Source organism: Colossoma macropomum, unplaced genomic scaffold (genome assembly GCF_904425465.1).
Source record: "Colossoma macropomum unplaced genomic scaffold, Colossoma_macropomum, whole genome shotgun sequence".
Lineage (NCBI taxonomy): Eukaryota > Metazoa > Chordata > Actinopteri > Characiformes > Serrasalmidae > Colossoma > Colossoma macropomum.
This window is the reverse complement of record NW_023494791.1, coordinates 40,557,338-40,574,046: the sequence shown is the minus strand read 5'-3', so window position 1 is coordinate 40,574,046 and position 16,709 is coordinate 40,557,338. Positions and strand designations below refer to the sequence as shown.

Sequence of the window (16,709 nt, the reverse complement as noted above, 5' to 3'; positions counted from 1 at the left end):
CATTTTTCAACACAACATTTCCAAAAAATCCCAAATGAAAACAATTTGTTTCCAAATGTCACGCATTTGGCTAGTCAGCCAACGGACTACATTTCCCAGAATACACTGGGGAATCAAGATACGGAGCTATTTCCCTCGTTGCCAGTAATGACTCGGACTCCACTTCCCAGAATCCTCAGCCAGCTCACGTGGCTCCACAAAGATCCTCATCACCGCTTGAGATAACCTGAATACTAATGCTGTTCAACAGTGTGTTTGTGTCATATGACTAGATAGCTAGTATATTAGCCCGGGCTATAGCTAGGTTTATTGCGAGGTATTGCTTTCCATTGTGAAACTACTGAGCGTTCTACCTGTTGATATATCGTGTGTATGACCTTCTGTTTACCGTTTTTCTCTGACTCTGTTTTTAGATTTGCCCTTGTGTACTTTTGCCTGGTTTATTGGATATATGGTTTTGACTCATTGCCTGTTTTCTGGACTTCGCTCTGTTTTCCCCTTGCTGGTTATGGTAGCCCTTCTTCATCTACTGTGTATATTGGAACTGACCTATGCCTGTTTTCTGACGACATTACTCTTTCCTGATCCCACAAGTAAAGCTTCTTTTGTATTTTATAAACGTGAGCGTCTGCTTACTGGTCAAACATTACACCAAAAATGTGTAAATATATATATATATATATATACATACAACTTTTTTTATTTTGCAATTACTTTGTTTTATTTTGTGCAGTTAATTGTCAGAATTTTTTGCCCAAGTTTGACCGTAAAGGAAGCTACATAGCTAAATAAGTGGACAAAATAAGCTTCATCAGAATGTTTACACCACTTTCAACATTATTTTCATCAGCAGACTACAGAACACACAGTCAAGCAAACTTTGAAAGTTCTGGTCAATGTATATGTTGATTTGTTGATTTACAGTGAACTCTACAGTGAACACACTTAAATATGGCATTTTTCTGCAAATTTTAGTGAATGATTTTTATAAAATGAGCCATAAGTTTTGCACAGGCCACATTTCTCTTTACAATATCTGATTGATTTTGGCAAATAAACAGTAAAATGTGCAGAGGTGCCCTGCGATGGACTGGCGACCTGTCCAGGGTGTATCCTGCCTTCCGCCCAATGACAGCTGGGACAGGCTCCAGCACCCCACCGCGACCCAAAGGGATAAGTGGTTTAGAAGATGTATGTATGTATGTATGTGCAGAGCTGTGTTCACTGTAGAAGATTTTCACTTCTATCAACAAAATGTAATTTGACTGGGGGTGGCCAAACCTTTGCAAATGACTGTACGAACAGTTGTGTTCAAACTTCTGATTGGTACCATGATTTTTTGAAATAAAGATGACACATTGGTGCAGTTGATCATGAAGTTGCTATGGGTCAAGCTGTAGTGCGTTTAATCACTTAACATAAAGATAAATCCACAAGTAATCAGGTATGAGTCGGCTCTCGTGCTAGCTCTTGGCACTCTTGTGGCCTGACCTAATCAGAGCAAGCATACAGTCATAGTTGTGTAATACAATAATATAATTATGAGAAAATCAAACTTACACCATGGTCATGGCTACAAATATTAAACCTTCTTATCATTGTTATTTGAAACAATGTAAATCTTTTCTTACTGGGATACTATTAAATGGAGAGTGCAGATTATTCAAATAGCAAAAATTACTAAAATGCCCGTTCCTAGAAGAAAACAGATGGAAAGTCACCCACCGCTGCTTTGCGTGATGTTGACGTCGACACGGAGCTCAGGAACGCTGCTGGCAGGGAAGTTGGCCACACAGCTGTAGGTGGCCTGGTCTCGGAACTTCATGTCCACAATCTCCAGACTGCTGGTGCCAGTGGGCATGTCTGGGTCATTGCGCAGCACAATCAGACTGTCTGATGGGTAAACCGGCGCGCCATTCTTATACCAGGTGTAATTGACCTTATCCTGTGGCTGCGCGTCCACGTGGCAGGACAGCTTGAGGTCGCGACCCATCTGGATGCTCTCGCCGTCTTTGTTGGAGTCCGGTGTGATCTGGAACGTCAAGTTCTTCATCGCTGTGGAGTGAGAGAGTGAAGGAGAGAGGGAAGTGGGAGAAAGAGAAGATTACAGAGAGAATGATGAAACAGAAGAAAAGAAGAAGAAAAGATCTAGAGGAGAAGTTAGAAGTAGAGAGAAGAAAAGATTCAGTGATAGTAGATGAGAGGCAATACATTCCTACAAAGGCTGTTATACTTGTAGTCATTTTTCAGTGTACCACAAGTATATTACTGTTTTATCACTGGTATATTACTGTTTTATTACTCAACAAAATCTGTCATGACAACTCCAGAGATCCATGACTGCAAGACATCTGCCATGATATTATGGCATGGTTATGTCAGTGTTATGTAGCAGGTAAAGCAATACATTTTCACATGCATAACAATTGCTTAATGTAATGAGTTAATGTAATTTATATAGCATAATTTGTCAAAATACCTGTTTTGTTCATGTCCCTGATTTTCAAATTTTAAATTTCAATTGCAAAACTAAATTAAATCAATTGAGTCATTTGTTGTTCTATAAATGTTAGGGGTGCGCCAATATGATACTCAGTATTGGTATCGGTCTTATACTCGCCAAAATCACTGGATTGGATATCAGTAGTATAATCTGAGATGATCCATTAGCCTAATCTATCACGTAAAGGCTTAACTAAACTTTGAGCAAGATGTGTCACAACTAGGGCTGCCGAGTTATATTTAAATTCAATTCTATAGTCAAGCTGTAAAAAAACACATTTGATCGTGAGAATTAATATTTGATTGTGAAAAAGCAGCATTGCCATGGCTGTCTGCCTCGCTAGTTCTCACATGAGCCACTGCCTCTGCACTGAATGCACTGCATGATGGACAGGATCACACAACATCACTTTCATGATTTAAAATGAAATGTAGTCCATCTGAAACAAGCGAATAATTCAACAACAACCATATGGTAATGATGGCAGAGAGTTCACAACCCAACTCAGACGCAGAGAGAGTGCTTTGCATTCCGAGTGATCTAAAAAGCCCTGTTTGGAAATACTTCAGAGCAACTTAGAGGTTAGTAGACAGCAAAATTGTGGCACTTTGAGATAACGCTCTATGCAAGCTATGTAAGCTACAGTTAGCCTACCATATCAGCACTAGCAACCCGAGGGCACATCTAAAAAATATGCACCCAAATGCATACATTTCAGTTCCTCTTCAAATTCACATTCCCTCTGATAAAGCATGGGCACACACATTCACACAGCACTGAAACAATAGAAAGAAAGGGGTGAAAAAGTCATATTTAATTATCCAATCAGGAGCCAAGCGAAGTTCTACACCTTTCTTGAACCTTTTTTACTTTCCGTAGTTGTAGGGTTTGATACTCATTTCTTCTCAGTAAAAGTGTGCACTCCTGAGGACAGGATTTGTGAAGAGGAACATGAATTTGAGGGGCAACTGAATCAGATGCAACACTTTTGTTGTATTGGTTTGCCCTCCTTTTGGCATAATGCACAAAAATAGGTATGCAAATAGTGTGTTTGTCATTTTTGGCCAATTGTGGCAGCCCTAGTCACGACACAGATGAGCAGCATATGTCAGATGAACAGTAGCTCAAACGTGCAAGTGAGACGTGTCAGCGTGGTCATGTCAGCTGTGTGTAGTTAGTAATGCAACTAACTTGATATCAGCTGTAGTAGCCTTTAGCTATTACAGCTGTGAGTGCCTTAAAATGCCAGGTCTACCACACTGTGTCCCACTGTATGTTTTATACTGGAAATGCTATTATTTTTATTTTAAGTTATAAGGTATGATCTACATTGGAACTTTTTGTCATTGAGGTACAGGATACAGTGAATGAGAAGCTTTTGCATGAAGTTGCACTTTAAATTTCATTTTGAATGTTTAAATTGTGCTGACCCACTGAAGATCCTGCTACGTTCTGTGTGTAAAACACACAATAAATAAATAAAGTAAAAAGAAAGAGATGTATTTTATAACTTTACAGGTCAGGTTGTGGGATACGTATTTCTTGATTTAGGGGAGTAGAATATTTGCTCCACAGTTTGAGCACGATGTTGTTTAGATGGTAAGGTTACGCAAAGTTCATCCAGAAAAATGTATTATTAACAGCTTAGTTGTTTAAGTGAGGGAAAAAGATGGTATAGGATTGGCAGATATTCAAGGTTGTGGTATCAGTATCGGAATCAGACATGAAAAAGTGATATCGAGCCACCCCAAAATGAATGTCTGTCTCACATTTGTATGCTTGACGTGGTGAAAATGTCTTTACCTTGTCTTATAAAGACATAATCAATTCAAACTAAATTCACTGTAAATACAAATTCAGTTCACATTACTACTATTACAGACACTTAAAATGTATTTTTGTTGAGGTGTATCTTCTAAATATTTGTACAGCCAAAAGTGCCTGTAGATGCAGAAACAAACACATATAATAACACAATTACATGATTAATAAGTAATGTTACGTAACAAACTGTATTTAGATTTCATTTATATTCTGTATAGACAGGTTGAAGTACTTCTAACTTTCTCTGTTTCAATGTCAACAAATGGCAAACATATATAAGATGTGCTATGGATCCAATGTTTAAATCCACATTTCTGGCAGAATGTTTCCCTTGTTTAAACTACTTATAGGTGAGAAAAATAACAGAAAGTTATATTATGCTGTTGTTTGGTGACTTCTAAGGGATACAATATAGTTTTTACAGATTTCATCAATCAAGTGGTGCTCTTGCGTCGCTATTGCTTGAACTATATGTTTGTCTACAATTCAAACCATCTTACAATATTATTACTTTGAATACAAGTGGACACATTATTACCATAAAGAATAAAAAAAAACTAACACATTGAAATTATCTATTTACAACTATGTTTTTTCTTGTTATCTTGGCTCGAGATTTGATCACCGCTTTTGGAATAAGAGGCCTTTTACATATTGTGTCTTATGCAACGTGCCACATTTTATTTATTCATTTAATTGAATTGAATTTTTACAGTATGTTAAATTCAGCGAATAAATAGTAACATGTTCACATTTTAAATAATTTGACCGGGGTGCTTAAACTTTTGTATTAGCCTGTTATTTGATTAACTTCATTCTCAATGCTACAGAGCTTTATCAGTCAGTTTATTATCATCTTTGGGTCTGTTCAGCATTCTAGACACACTGAATTGTCTTTTTGTACCAAACTACTAACTATGTCCAGCATTTGCATATTAGAATTGTTATAGTTCATACTTCTCTTGGGAGCCAGAGTGGTTCTGTATTGTTGAGTACAATGACTCCAGGGCATCTGTACCTGAAATCTACTCAAATCGCTAAAAGCTTAGCACGGTATTTACTGCTCTGACAACATGACAAATGACCCTGCAGGTAGGGACTGAGATTTTGGCGCCATATGCTCAGAGCCATGTGTTCAAACGGACAGCCTCCTGTATTCTATGTTGCTTGTGTTTGTATGTGTGTGTGTGTGTGTGTTCCTGACATGTAGTACGCTCATTACCGGCAGCAGAGACGGATTCCGAGTCAACGTCCGCCCCACACACTCGGAGAGAGCGCACTGATGCTAATTACCTCTTTTCCACTCCGATTAATTGGAGTAAATAAAGATGATTAAAAGGGCTAAGAATAGCCACGGGGCTGTAATGACGGCTGGGCGTAATGCTAGTTTTTATAGCGTCTTTGCCAGAGCCTCAAGCGTTTGACATGATTACACAGGCAGCAGAGCTAATCAAAGTTCAACTGCTGCCTCGCCCTCATGCGCAGTCAACACACACACACACACACACACACACACACGCGCACACACCTTCCCCTTGACATGGAGAGGCGGACGTGGTGAGCTTCAGCTGGCTTGAAATTCCATCAAGTGTAATTACACTTGAGCGCTCAGGGTGCCAAGCTTAAATACAAAGATGCATAAACACATTGCTTGTCAAAAGTTTGGGGACACTTTCGAATTTTAATTTTTGGTAGCACTTCCTATAAATGCTATATGCTTAGTGCTTTATACATGGATACATAACACGTTATCATATCTGGCATAAGTTCAGAGAATTGCTCTTAAGTAGTTATGATTATCTGTTCATATATACATACAAATTATTTTTTTTTAATATTTCAAAAAATTGCTGAAGTGCATGCGAGTGCTGCTTCATGTTAGCTAAGTTCGTAACAATTGGTAACTAGTGTTGGATCTAGATGTTATACAGAAAATATACCAGAACTTTGTTATAGTGCATTATAACATTCTCCGTAGAGGATGTGTATTTATTTTCTGTCCCACCAAAACATTCTATTCCAACTAGAAAAGCAGAATTTGTGAGACAATAACATGGTGTGCACATGCACATCGTGGCTGCATCACAGTTCAATTTGCACTACATCTTCACACATGGACATTAGATCCTGAGGGCTGAAAGGCTCAGGCCTTCATCCAGTCACTATAACTACATTTCCATAGACTTTCTGCACAAATTAAAAGCCATTAAACAAAACTGCATTAAAATGTTTGCTATTTTTGCTGCCCAGCAGCTCATTTCTGTCACAACCCCCCATCTCAGCATCAGCACATTAAAACTCTCTCGCACATGCATCCTGTCTCACACCTTTCACCACAGCAAGTGCCCACATTTTTCTGCCACAGAGAGCTATTTGAGGACTTTTAATTTAGAAAGTCTGTAGCCTTTTCTGGACATCATAAAATGGCTGCTCAAACTTTAGTAAATCAAGCAGGACGTGCAATCAGTGACGATATCTCCACCCATTTCTTTGCATAGTCCTCAGCTTTGCGCAGACCTCCCTCAAACACATATGCATAAGAAAAGGAAAAGAATTTAGCATTTTTATAAAGCGCATGGCCCACAACCTGCGCTTGTGCACTAGGTTTGAAATAACATGTGAGCAGTCCAATTTGCAGCTGAAAGTGTGATAAATCGTCACCTGTATGCACTGGTATATTGCATAATGCTGGTAGTAATGTTTGCATGTGCTGTATATTTTATATAGGTATTATGTATGTAGCTAGATGTGCATTTTATTATTGTGTATGATGAGTTATTTCTCATATGTTTATGATAAGTGTTAATCCTGTTTTTTTATCTAAGTTATCTAACTCTGGCTCCTTTACAGCTCTGTTGATACTGTTTATTAATGGGCACTGTCCCTAATAAATATTAATTAATTGGCAAAATTAACTAAAAAAAAAAAAGTGGTGAAAAAACTTAGAACAGTGGTGCCCAAAAACATCTGATCCAGGGACTGAAGGCCTTCAAAAATAACTGAACATAAGAACTGAATATGTTGGATCTGAACTCTCCAAAATGAACTCCAGGACCAGGATTGGGCAACCCGGCCCTCAACTTCATGTTTATCAAAATATCTTTCTTGATATGAAGATTAGGTTTTGTCTTCTTTTTCAAACTATAGTTAAAAACACGTCAAAACTCTTTTAGCCCAAAGATGTTTCAACACCTGAAAAGTCTGAGTGCTGAGGAGAGCTGATCAGCACAACAAAGGGATGAATTGCATAGAGGTTGACATAATTCCCAACATAACATTGTCACAAATATTACTGTGTGATATTGTAACTTCAAAGCATACTAATCCTTGATTAGTGATTAATATGTTAAATTAATACTAAAAAGAAACCGCCATTTGCAAACATGCACTGTTCAAAAATATGCACTTAACGATTTCAATGATATAGAACCAATTTTGTTGCATGTACGAAGTGATTCTACTATGATGCTACTAGCCTACATATGTTTAAACTAATTTGTAAGATCTTCTTCTTGTAAATCACCTAAAGAAAAGCCTTTTTAAAGCTGTATTTGAACGAGAAGGCTATAATCTCAGATTTTATCATAGAAACATACAGAGCGCAGCTGGGCTTCAGTCAGCACTACTGCAGAGGCATATCTGCTCTTACTTCTAACTATGAGGTTGACGTTCCTCCTGGCAGGGTTGCCCACATTGTTGACAGCGGTGCAGTTGTAGAATCCCGACTCGGCCGACGTGACTGACCGCAGGGTGAGTGACCCGCCACGGACCACAGAACGACGCGGCAGGGGGCCAGGATAACGGGACCAGGTCACTGTGGGCGTCGGGAAGCCCGCTGTCACCTCACAGGTCAGTGTTACGTCCTGCCCGGGATCCACCACGTACGTGTCATTCACGGATATCTTCAGGGCCGGAGGAGCTGGTGGGGTGGACAGAGAGGAATAAAATGAAAGAGCAGCTCAGTCTATATTCTATCATTCAAAAGACGTTCAAACATTTGAAATCACAGTTCAAAAGATCTTCACAGGTTTCAGATCATTTGTAAGGAGCTGGAAAATAATGAAGGATGAATAGAGCTGGAGATGGAGGCAGCTTGACTGAAATATAAAAAAAAATACTTTTTGATGTCTAGTTTACAATAGTTAAATCTACATTTCTACATTTATTTTTGTATACAAAGTAACAGAAACGCTGAATATAACAAGTGATTCCAAATACTGTACTGCATGTTGAAGTGCTAATGTTCTCAGCTGAACTGTGAGGTTGTAACAGGTAACAGTGTCCAAAGTGTAAGCAGGTGATAGCAGGTGAGAGGCGCTGGGAGAGTCTGAAGAGTAAGTACACGAATGAGCATTAACTCTTCTTTAATTTAGTGACGGGGGTGGGGGGGCAGTTGTATTGAGTGATCACTCTGCTAGCACACTCCAATTCAATATACCTTTAAGCCCTGGGATTTAGCGCTTCACAGAGCTGAGCTAATGCCATATCCTCATTCAGAGCAGAAAAAGGGGGGTACATGTTTAAGACTTTTTCCCCCCTAAAATGATGAAATGAAGCGACTTCTGGTTGCCACTGGGGTCAACTCTTGAAAAATGGATCAACAAGGTTTAATTACATCCTTAAAGTCAAAATGATGGTAGTCCATCAAAACTATCACCATCAAATAATTAGAGTTTTCATCTTTGAGAGAGAGGATAAAATCAAGCTCCACTCTTACTTCAGATCTGAATCCACAGGTATTTCTGTTCATCCTTTCCTCTGTGGGAAGACAACTTAACACTATGGGTCTGAAAGGATGACTAGCCATCAAAAAAGAACAAAGAAGCTGCTGGTGTTCTCAGCACAATGGACTGACCACCCCAGACTCCACACGTCATCACTGAATGTGTTTGGTAGGATTACTTGGACTGTGAGAAGCAGAAAATGCAAAATTTCTATAGTGTAAATGAAACATGATATTTTTGGTTAGTATTAATATTAATACATAAAACAATATTAATGTTAACACATGGTGATAAAAGTCACTACACAGTTTTCTTTGGGTTCTTTGGAGCAATGCCATAAAAGAACCAATTTTGTTTTCCTAGAGAACCTTTCAATGGACGGTCCTTTAAACATCCACTTTGGTATAAGACGTGTGTCAGTGTGACGAGCCTTTAATGAATCTTTCAAATACAGTATTTTTTTTTCTTTCCTTGAACTGAAGGTTCAAGCCAGGATCGAATTATGAACTTTTATTTTTAAGTGAAGAAGCAAACTTACACTGATGATATGCTTTGAAAAACAACAGAATGCATTACCATGGCAAACACTGCTATATGACTGTATGTGTTCAATCTATAAAAAGTTACATTGCAATATAGTCAGTTACATTTAAATACAGGCAGCCTGTTTGGTATAAACACTAAGATGGTACCACATACAGTGAATGTAATGTAGCAAGAAAATGCACTATATATATATTCAGTATATTCTTTCCCTTGCAGGAAATAATTAAGTCCAGTACAAATGACACAGGCAGTTACCAAAGATAGAATATGCTTTTGAAAGTGATCTTATGCAGAGTGTTCGGTTCAGTAGGAAATGGATCCAGATGAGGCTCTATTTATCTGAAGAAACATTTAATGCTCCTGTAAGAGTTTTATGTTGGTTTCTTAATAGAAAGAATACATGAGATGAGTGAAAGGCTCGTTTTTATCACATTGTCATCAAAAGTGGATTTTGACCAAGTAGGTAAGGTCATTTTAGAATTTATCATGTGGTGGTGATGATGTGGCATTGGCTAACCTGCTGAAGATCTATACTGACATAATACTGACTCAACATTCTCAGAAGACACAGTTAAAGAACCGTTTCTTCACAGTCAGATGGTCATTTGTTGAACAGAGATAAAACCCAAACCCAGCCTACATGTTCCTTTAATAGAGAATCTTCATTTAATCTCCATCTCCACTGCTGTGTAGTCCAGAACCTACCTTAATCCCAGGCTGGGAAACCGTGCCATTATGAATTAAACTTAGTCACTAGCACTATAACAAAGAACAACTGAAATGAGAAAAGGAGTGGGGTTTCAATCAAATGTTTTCTGAGTCGCTAAGTAAATATTATTTTTATTTTTATCTCAACATTTATAGTTCAGTTTATCTTGTGAACAACATTGTAAAAACTTTATGCATGCAGTTCAATCTCTAAATGTCATCATCATGTGTACTTTGTGATTAACTGATTTTGTCTAAAAAAAGCTGCTGGTGATTAGAACTCTAGTATAATTAATTAAATTAAATTAAAGTGAAAAACTAAAATGTCACAAACAATTACAGTACTGTGTATAAGTTTTAGGCATATGAGAAAATTAGATTTAAAAAGCTCTTTATTTGGGCAGTAAGTGTTTACTCGCTCAGAAAAAACACTATTATTGGAATAAATGCAAATAACAAGTTCGTTAAACTATCCTCGAGGAAGCCCTGTATTATTTGTAATTATCATCCAATACCTGGTTTGGCTACTCAGTACTTCATTATGTTAAATCAAGCATGCTGTTGATGGAAGTAACAAATCTATGCAACATCTTGAGGCATCCAGGAGAAACCTGGAACCAAACTTTTTTCAAAATAAGAAATTCTTGTTACTTTTACTGTATTCATGTTTATTTACATTTGTTCTGATGATATATGGTGTTTTACAAATAAAATAAAATAAAATTCCTTTTTTTCCAAGATAAATGGTTTTAAACAATGTGCTCAGGTGCCTAAGTCTTCTGCACTGTACTGTATGTGAATTAGAGTTTCTATCAGCTCTGTACAAGAGAATAAAACTCCCTACATCATGTCCAAAAAATATTTTTAAGAAATATAGAGCGAGTCTACAGACAAATTCTTAAAGCTACGCTATGTAAGATTTGGGGATTTGGAGACCTCTGTGGTGGAAATGTGTAATTGCATGTAATGTGCAGAAGAACATTTTGTAATGCTTCAGAGCCCTTCCCCTAGGGGATGAATCTGATGATTGCAAGCGCACTGAGGAGTATTCAAAGAGAACTCAGTCAAAACGTGGTAAAGGCCATGTCTTCCAAGGATGTGTGTGAATTATCATTATCAACGTATCTTCATCAATATAATGATTTTTTTTATTCTTACATAGTGCTGCTTGAATATTGAACAGGTTCTTATTACTGATTTGGTTATTTTTTGCTATTTTTACATCATAAGTGTGCAGAGACAGAATGCACTGGCTCAGGAAATGTCCATTAATCAGTGGCATGGATCTTATGTCTGTTTGCTGTCTAATCTCACTGTAATTTTTCTTTTAATTTCGTTGTCATTCCACTGGTACATGCTGCCTTCTTCCATGTTTCATAGCATCTGCTGGCCAAAAATTGAAAAATGTGATTGGTCATATGGCTTTATTCTATTTGCATTTACATTGTTTACGCAGCAAATGTGCTTCCACCATTATTTATCACAATACTTTTGTATTGGTTCAAGCAAACTTTGGCAATTTATTCAGTGTTTGCAATTTCCATCAAGCCTCTTTTATTCAATACATCAAAATATGCTATGTTGGTATGAGGACACCTGGCTGGTATTGAGGAGCTGCAACTCTGACAGTGTCACCACTTCATGTGTTATTCTAACCATCCGCAATACAACTGCTTAAGACCTGATTTGGGGGCTTGCCGTAAGAGGCTACAGTACTTTCACAACTTTAATCATGGGACTTACAGAGTCACAAGGCACACAATAAATTAGATTAGAATCCTACACTCTTAAAAATGATAGTTCTCTAGGTTCTCTAGCAAAGACACAAACACTCAAAGAACCATCTGCATGCTTAAATGGTTCTTTGCATGCTGAAAGGGTTCTTCCACTGTTATAAGCTTGACATCTTAACATTAGCATATCCATTTTTGGTGCTATATAGAATCATTTTAAAAAAGGTTCTATACAGAACCATACCTAACACTTTGCCATGCAAAGAACCATTAATACATGCAAATGTTTCTTTGAGTGTTCATGGTTTTATACAGAACCACCATCTTTACTAAAGAACCCTTGAAGAACCGTCTTTGTAAGAGTGTATAAAAACCAAAGAAGTATGGATCCAGTTTCTCATATGTTATAAAACTGAGAGAGTAAGTACTGATGAGAGTAAACACTCTGGTCTGGTGAGATGGAACAACAGTCTGGCAGAAAGTTTCTCGCTGCCTCTGGCCTGCAGCTAGGAAAAAAATTGCTCCCCTCACCTTTAGTTGGAACACTGAATTTCATAAACGCCCCGGTGCCACAAAGCAGAGCTACCTAAAAATCTCAGCGAGAACAGCGAGAGACGACGTGGAGACTGTTATGAAGAATCTCACCTCAATGAGCAGGGGACAAAGGGACAGAGAGAGAAAGAGAGTGAGAGAAAATAGAGGAAAGAGGCTGGGCCTTTGCCAGGAACAGACAAAAAGGACAAGTCCAGAGGGACATTAATCTTCTGAGTCTGGCTTGGAGCTCAATTCACATAGGCCTGAAGCCCCATCAGCACAATATCAAACACCTTAACCACACAGAAGTGCAGAAACACCACACGCCCAGCCACACTGTGGAAATGAAAGGGTCAGGGAGGCGGAAAGGTGTTTTAAGCTGGGGGTCATGAAATTATAAGCAGCATACACATGACATGGATGGTGATATCACGCTAAATTCTTGGCCTTTTTTTTTCTATTTAATTTTTTTTTATATACTTTCCATCAAACATAATGTGTCATACTGAACAATAATGAGGTGAGAGACGACAATATATGGATATAATTGACACATTAGACCGCTGATGCACATCCTCACTCTGCGCTCTCACTCTAGACGTACATCAAGCAAATTCACTGAGTGCCGATCAATCAGATTGTTGATATGTAGCTCAGTAATTGATTGTGTCGCCCACAGTCTCATGATATTTAACACTGAAAAGCACACCGAGCTGGAGATTTAATGGTTCATAAAAGGTTACTATGTTAGAAGATTTTTTAAATATATAAAAACAATATTAGGCTGCTTTGTGGTTTAGAATTGGCCTCTATCTCTGCATACAGCTCCTCTTTTTGCGCCTCAACCTGTATGTGTTTAGCCACATGCCCTCCAAAGCGGCCAGTTGTCAAGGGAAGTGATTCAGCAACTGGATAATTTTAAAATATATAAATAAAAATATAAAAATACTCTTAAAGAAGCACACACGAGACTTTGCTACATTCGAATTCCTAAAAAAGTTCTATAGTATTATCATCATTGTTGTTTTTAGCAGTTGCAGTCCTGGAAATCAGAGGCTGCTACAGCCCACTCAGCACCCCCCACTTCCCACGTCTCTGGAAAGGGTTGCAAACAAACGAAGACCTGCCATCTGCAGAAACTTCCTCTAAATGTTGATTGTTCATGGAACCTACTGTGACTTTAAAAAGAAGAACTGATGCCAGGCACGCCAGAGTAATTTTACCAGAGGTCGAAGTTCAGACCAATTAAAACCGACCCACATACACCCCTCATTCTCAGCGCCATCTTCCTAAAGAGCATCAAAACTATGTTAATCAGTTATAACTATTTTGGCAGATGTTTTAACAGAGTCCAGTGTTTGAACAGGAAATAACCAGTAATGGTTTTTGCCAGATAAATCCATTTATGGCTTGGAAAGTGATAAAAAATACAAATATATTCTGATTCGGATATGAAAGGCCTAAAGTGGGTTTAAAATGCATTACTGCTAATTTGAGCAAGCTTTAAAAGCTTGGAAAACAAAAAGAAGCTGGCCGTGACCATATAAAGCCAGAAAGAAAATCATATTGCATTAATTTTCCAAAAAATTAGAAGGTATTCTAATACATTAGGTAATTATGCCTGGAAAAGTGATAATATTTAGCTTGTTCTTTCATAAGTGATAAAGATTATTCCTCCATTTCAACTGTTTGTAAAATGCCCTCAACAATCTGCCCTTTGCATTACTTTATTAACTCAAGAAAAGTGGAGGGGGAGGGGTTGAGCAAACACAACAGTCGACTTCAACAACAGACTAGCTGATTAGTTCACTGAGGCTAACCTAGCCGAGTTAGCCTGAATATAGACTTCAGCAGAAGAAAGTGCCCAGACATCACTGTCATGTGATGCAATTACTTTTCTTATCCCCAAAAACGGCAGATACTGAGAAAAAAAATCAAACTATAACATTTGATCTACTACATTTTAACAGGAATTGATGTGGCAATATACATGATAGCTTACTGCTTAGAAAGCTATGGGCTATACATGTAGCAACAACAAAAGAAAGGCAGTGCATCTGAAGCTGAAGCCAGACAAAGTAATTATTTAATCAGCTCACTCAGGCTGGCCTAGCCGACAGCAAGAGAACCTCTAGAGAAAAATCCACTCCTTACTGTCCTCTTCTCCTCTTGTCCTGCGAGTAGGCTTTTGTGTAACATAGGAGCTATACACCTCTGAGCTGGGAAATAAAGCTGATGAGGGCATTTTAAAAACAGTATTGAAAGAGGATTAGAGACTTATATGTTAAAGCACCCCAGTAGCTAATGTTCTGATCTCAACTGTGAGGTTATAACAGGTAACACTGTCCAAAGTGTAGGCGGGTGAAACTGAGGTGAGAGGTGCTGGGAGAGATTAGTAAATAAACTGATTCGCAGTTAGTCTTCTCTAATTTAATGATAGAGAGAGTGAGAAAGAGAGAGACAGAGAGAGACAGAGAAAGACAGAGAGCAAGAGAGGGAGAGTGAGGGGGCAGTTGTATTGAACTGAGTGCTCTCTCTACTAGCGCACTTCAATTCAATATACTTTTTAGTCCTGGGATTTAGCGCTCCATGTAGCTGAGCTAATCCCATATCCGCAATCCAAAATACTGAGGGCCATTCTTTAGAGCATGTTCTCATGGCCTATCAGCTTTACAGCTCACAGGATTTCAATCACTGTAATTGGAAAGGAGTTTACTGTTCATGCGCTCATATACACAGAGAGAGAGAGAGAGAGAGAGAGAGAGACAGAGAGCAAGAGAAAGATAAAGAGAGAGAGAGAGAGACAGAGAGCAAGAGAAAGATAAAGAGAGAGAGAGAGAGACAGAGAGCAAGAGAAAGATAAAGAGAGAGAGAGAGAGAGAGAGAGAGACAGAGAGCAAGAGAAAGATAAAGAGAGAGAGAGAGGACAGAGAGAGAGAGAGAGAGAAGGTGAGATAGAGTCAGGGTTACTCTTAGGTGATACTGATAAAGTATATATACAATATAAAAAATATTAGTATAAGAAAAAAAAATCCTACACTTTCTTGTATTCCATTTCTCTCCCACCTGGGATCCAATTATGACATACACCAACTGATCACTCTATTAAGTGCACCTTGTGTCCGCACTCATTGTCCATTTTATCAGCTCCACTCACCATATAGGAGCACTTTGTAGTTCTACAGTTACAGACTGTAGTCCATCTGCTTCTCTGCATGATTTGTTACCCATACTTTTAAACTTTCACCCTGTTCTTTAATGATCAGGACCCCCACAGGACAATGACAAAGCAGGTACTATTTGGGTGGTGGATCATCCTCAGCACTGCAGTACTGGTGTGTTAGTGTGTGTTGCGCTGGTCTGAGTGGATCAGACACAGCAGTGCTGCTGGAGGTTTTAAACACCTCTGTGTCACTGATGGACTGAGAATAGTCCACCAACCAAAAATATCCAGCCACCAGCATCCTGTGGGCAGCGTCCTGTGACCACTGATGAAGGACTAATGAATGACCAATACAAACTGCGCAGCAACAGATGAGCTGTCGTCTCTGACTTTACATCTACAAGGTGGACTAACAAGGTATGAGTATCTAATAGAGTGGACAGTGAGTGGACACACTGTTGAAAAACTCTAAAATGCAGAGGTGTGGCTATAATATTTATGTATAAATGTTCTGATAGTCACATGAAAACATCATGAAAAAAGCTCATGATAAATTACATTTTTCAACTTCACTTTAAAAGAAATCAACAAAGATACAAAAAAACACTGAAAAAAAACCCAAAATGATTTTAAGAAATATATTATTTTCACAAGATCTTTTTAGGGGTTAGGGAAAATTTAGGCGTTAGGGTTTGGGACAGTTTCTAGAATTTAAAATTGACTGGGTATCAGCACTAGCATCAGCACCAAATATAGGTACATGAAAAATACTGCATATCAGCATGTGACACAAAATTCAGTGCATCTCTAATATAAATGTGTTGGTTTCTATGACATCACGAAAAGAACTGCATCCAGAAGAATTAGTCTTGCAGCTCAATTTCCAAATTTCCACACTGCTCTGAATGATAGTCCACCAGCTAAACCCTGAGGAACACCCTGCCCAAGCCTTTGGCCTGAGTGTTCCACGTCTC

The 16,709-nt window shown here is 38.3% G+C and overlaps 1 protein-coding gene across 1 annotated transcript in view; it reads right to left on the bottom strand.

The window, feature by feature from the left end:
* Positions 1–16,709, bottom strand: part of LOC118811099 (MAM domain-containing glycosylphosphatidylinositol anchor protein 1) — a 323,781-nt gene that overhangs the window by 110,495 nt on the left and 196,577 nt on the right. The window contains exons 7-8 of the mRNA XM_036575308.1: positions 7,977–8,246; positions 1,726–2,055 (exon numbers count right to left, since the gene is read on the bottom strand). Coding sequence (XP_036431201.1) covers positions 1,726–2,055; positions 7,977–8,246 — 600 coding nt within the window. The remainder of the gene's footprint in view (positions 1–1,725; positions 2,056–7,976; positions 8,247–16,709) is intronic.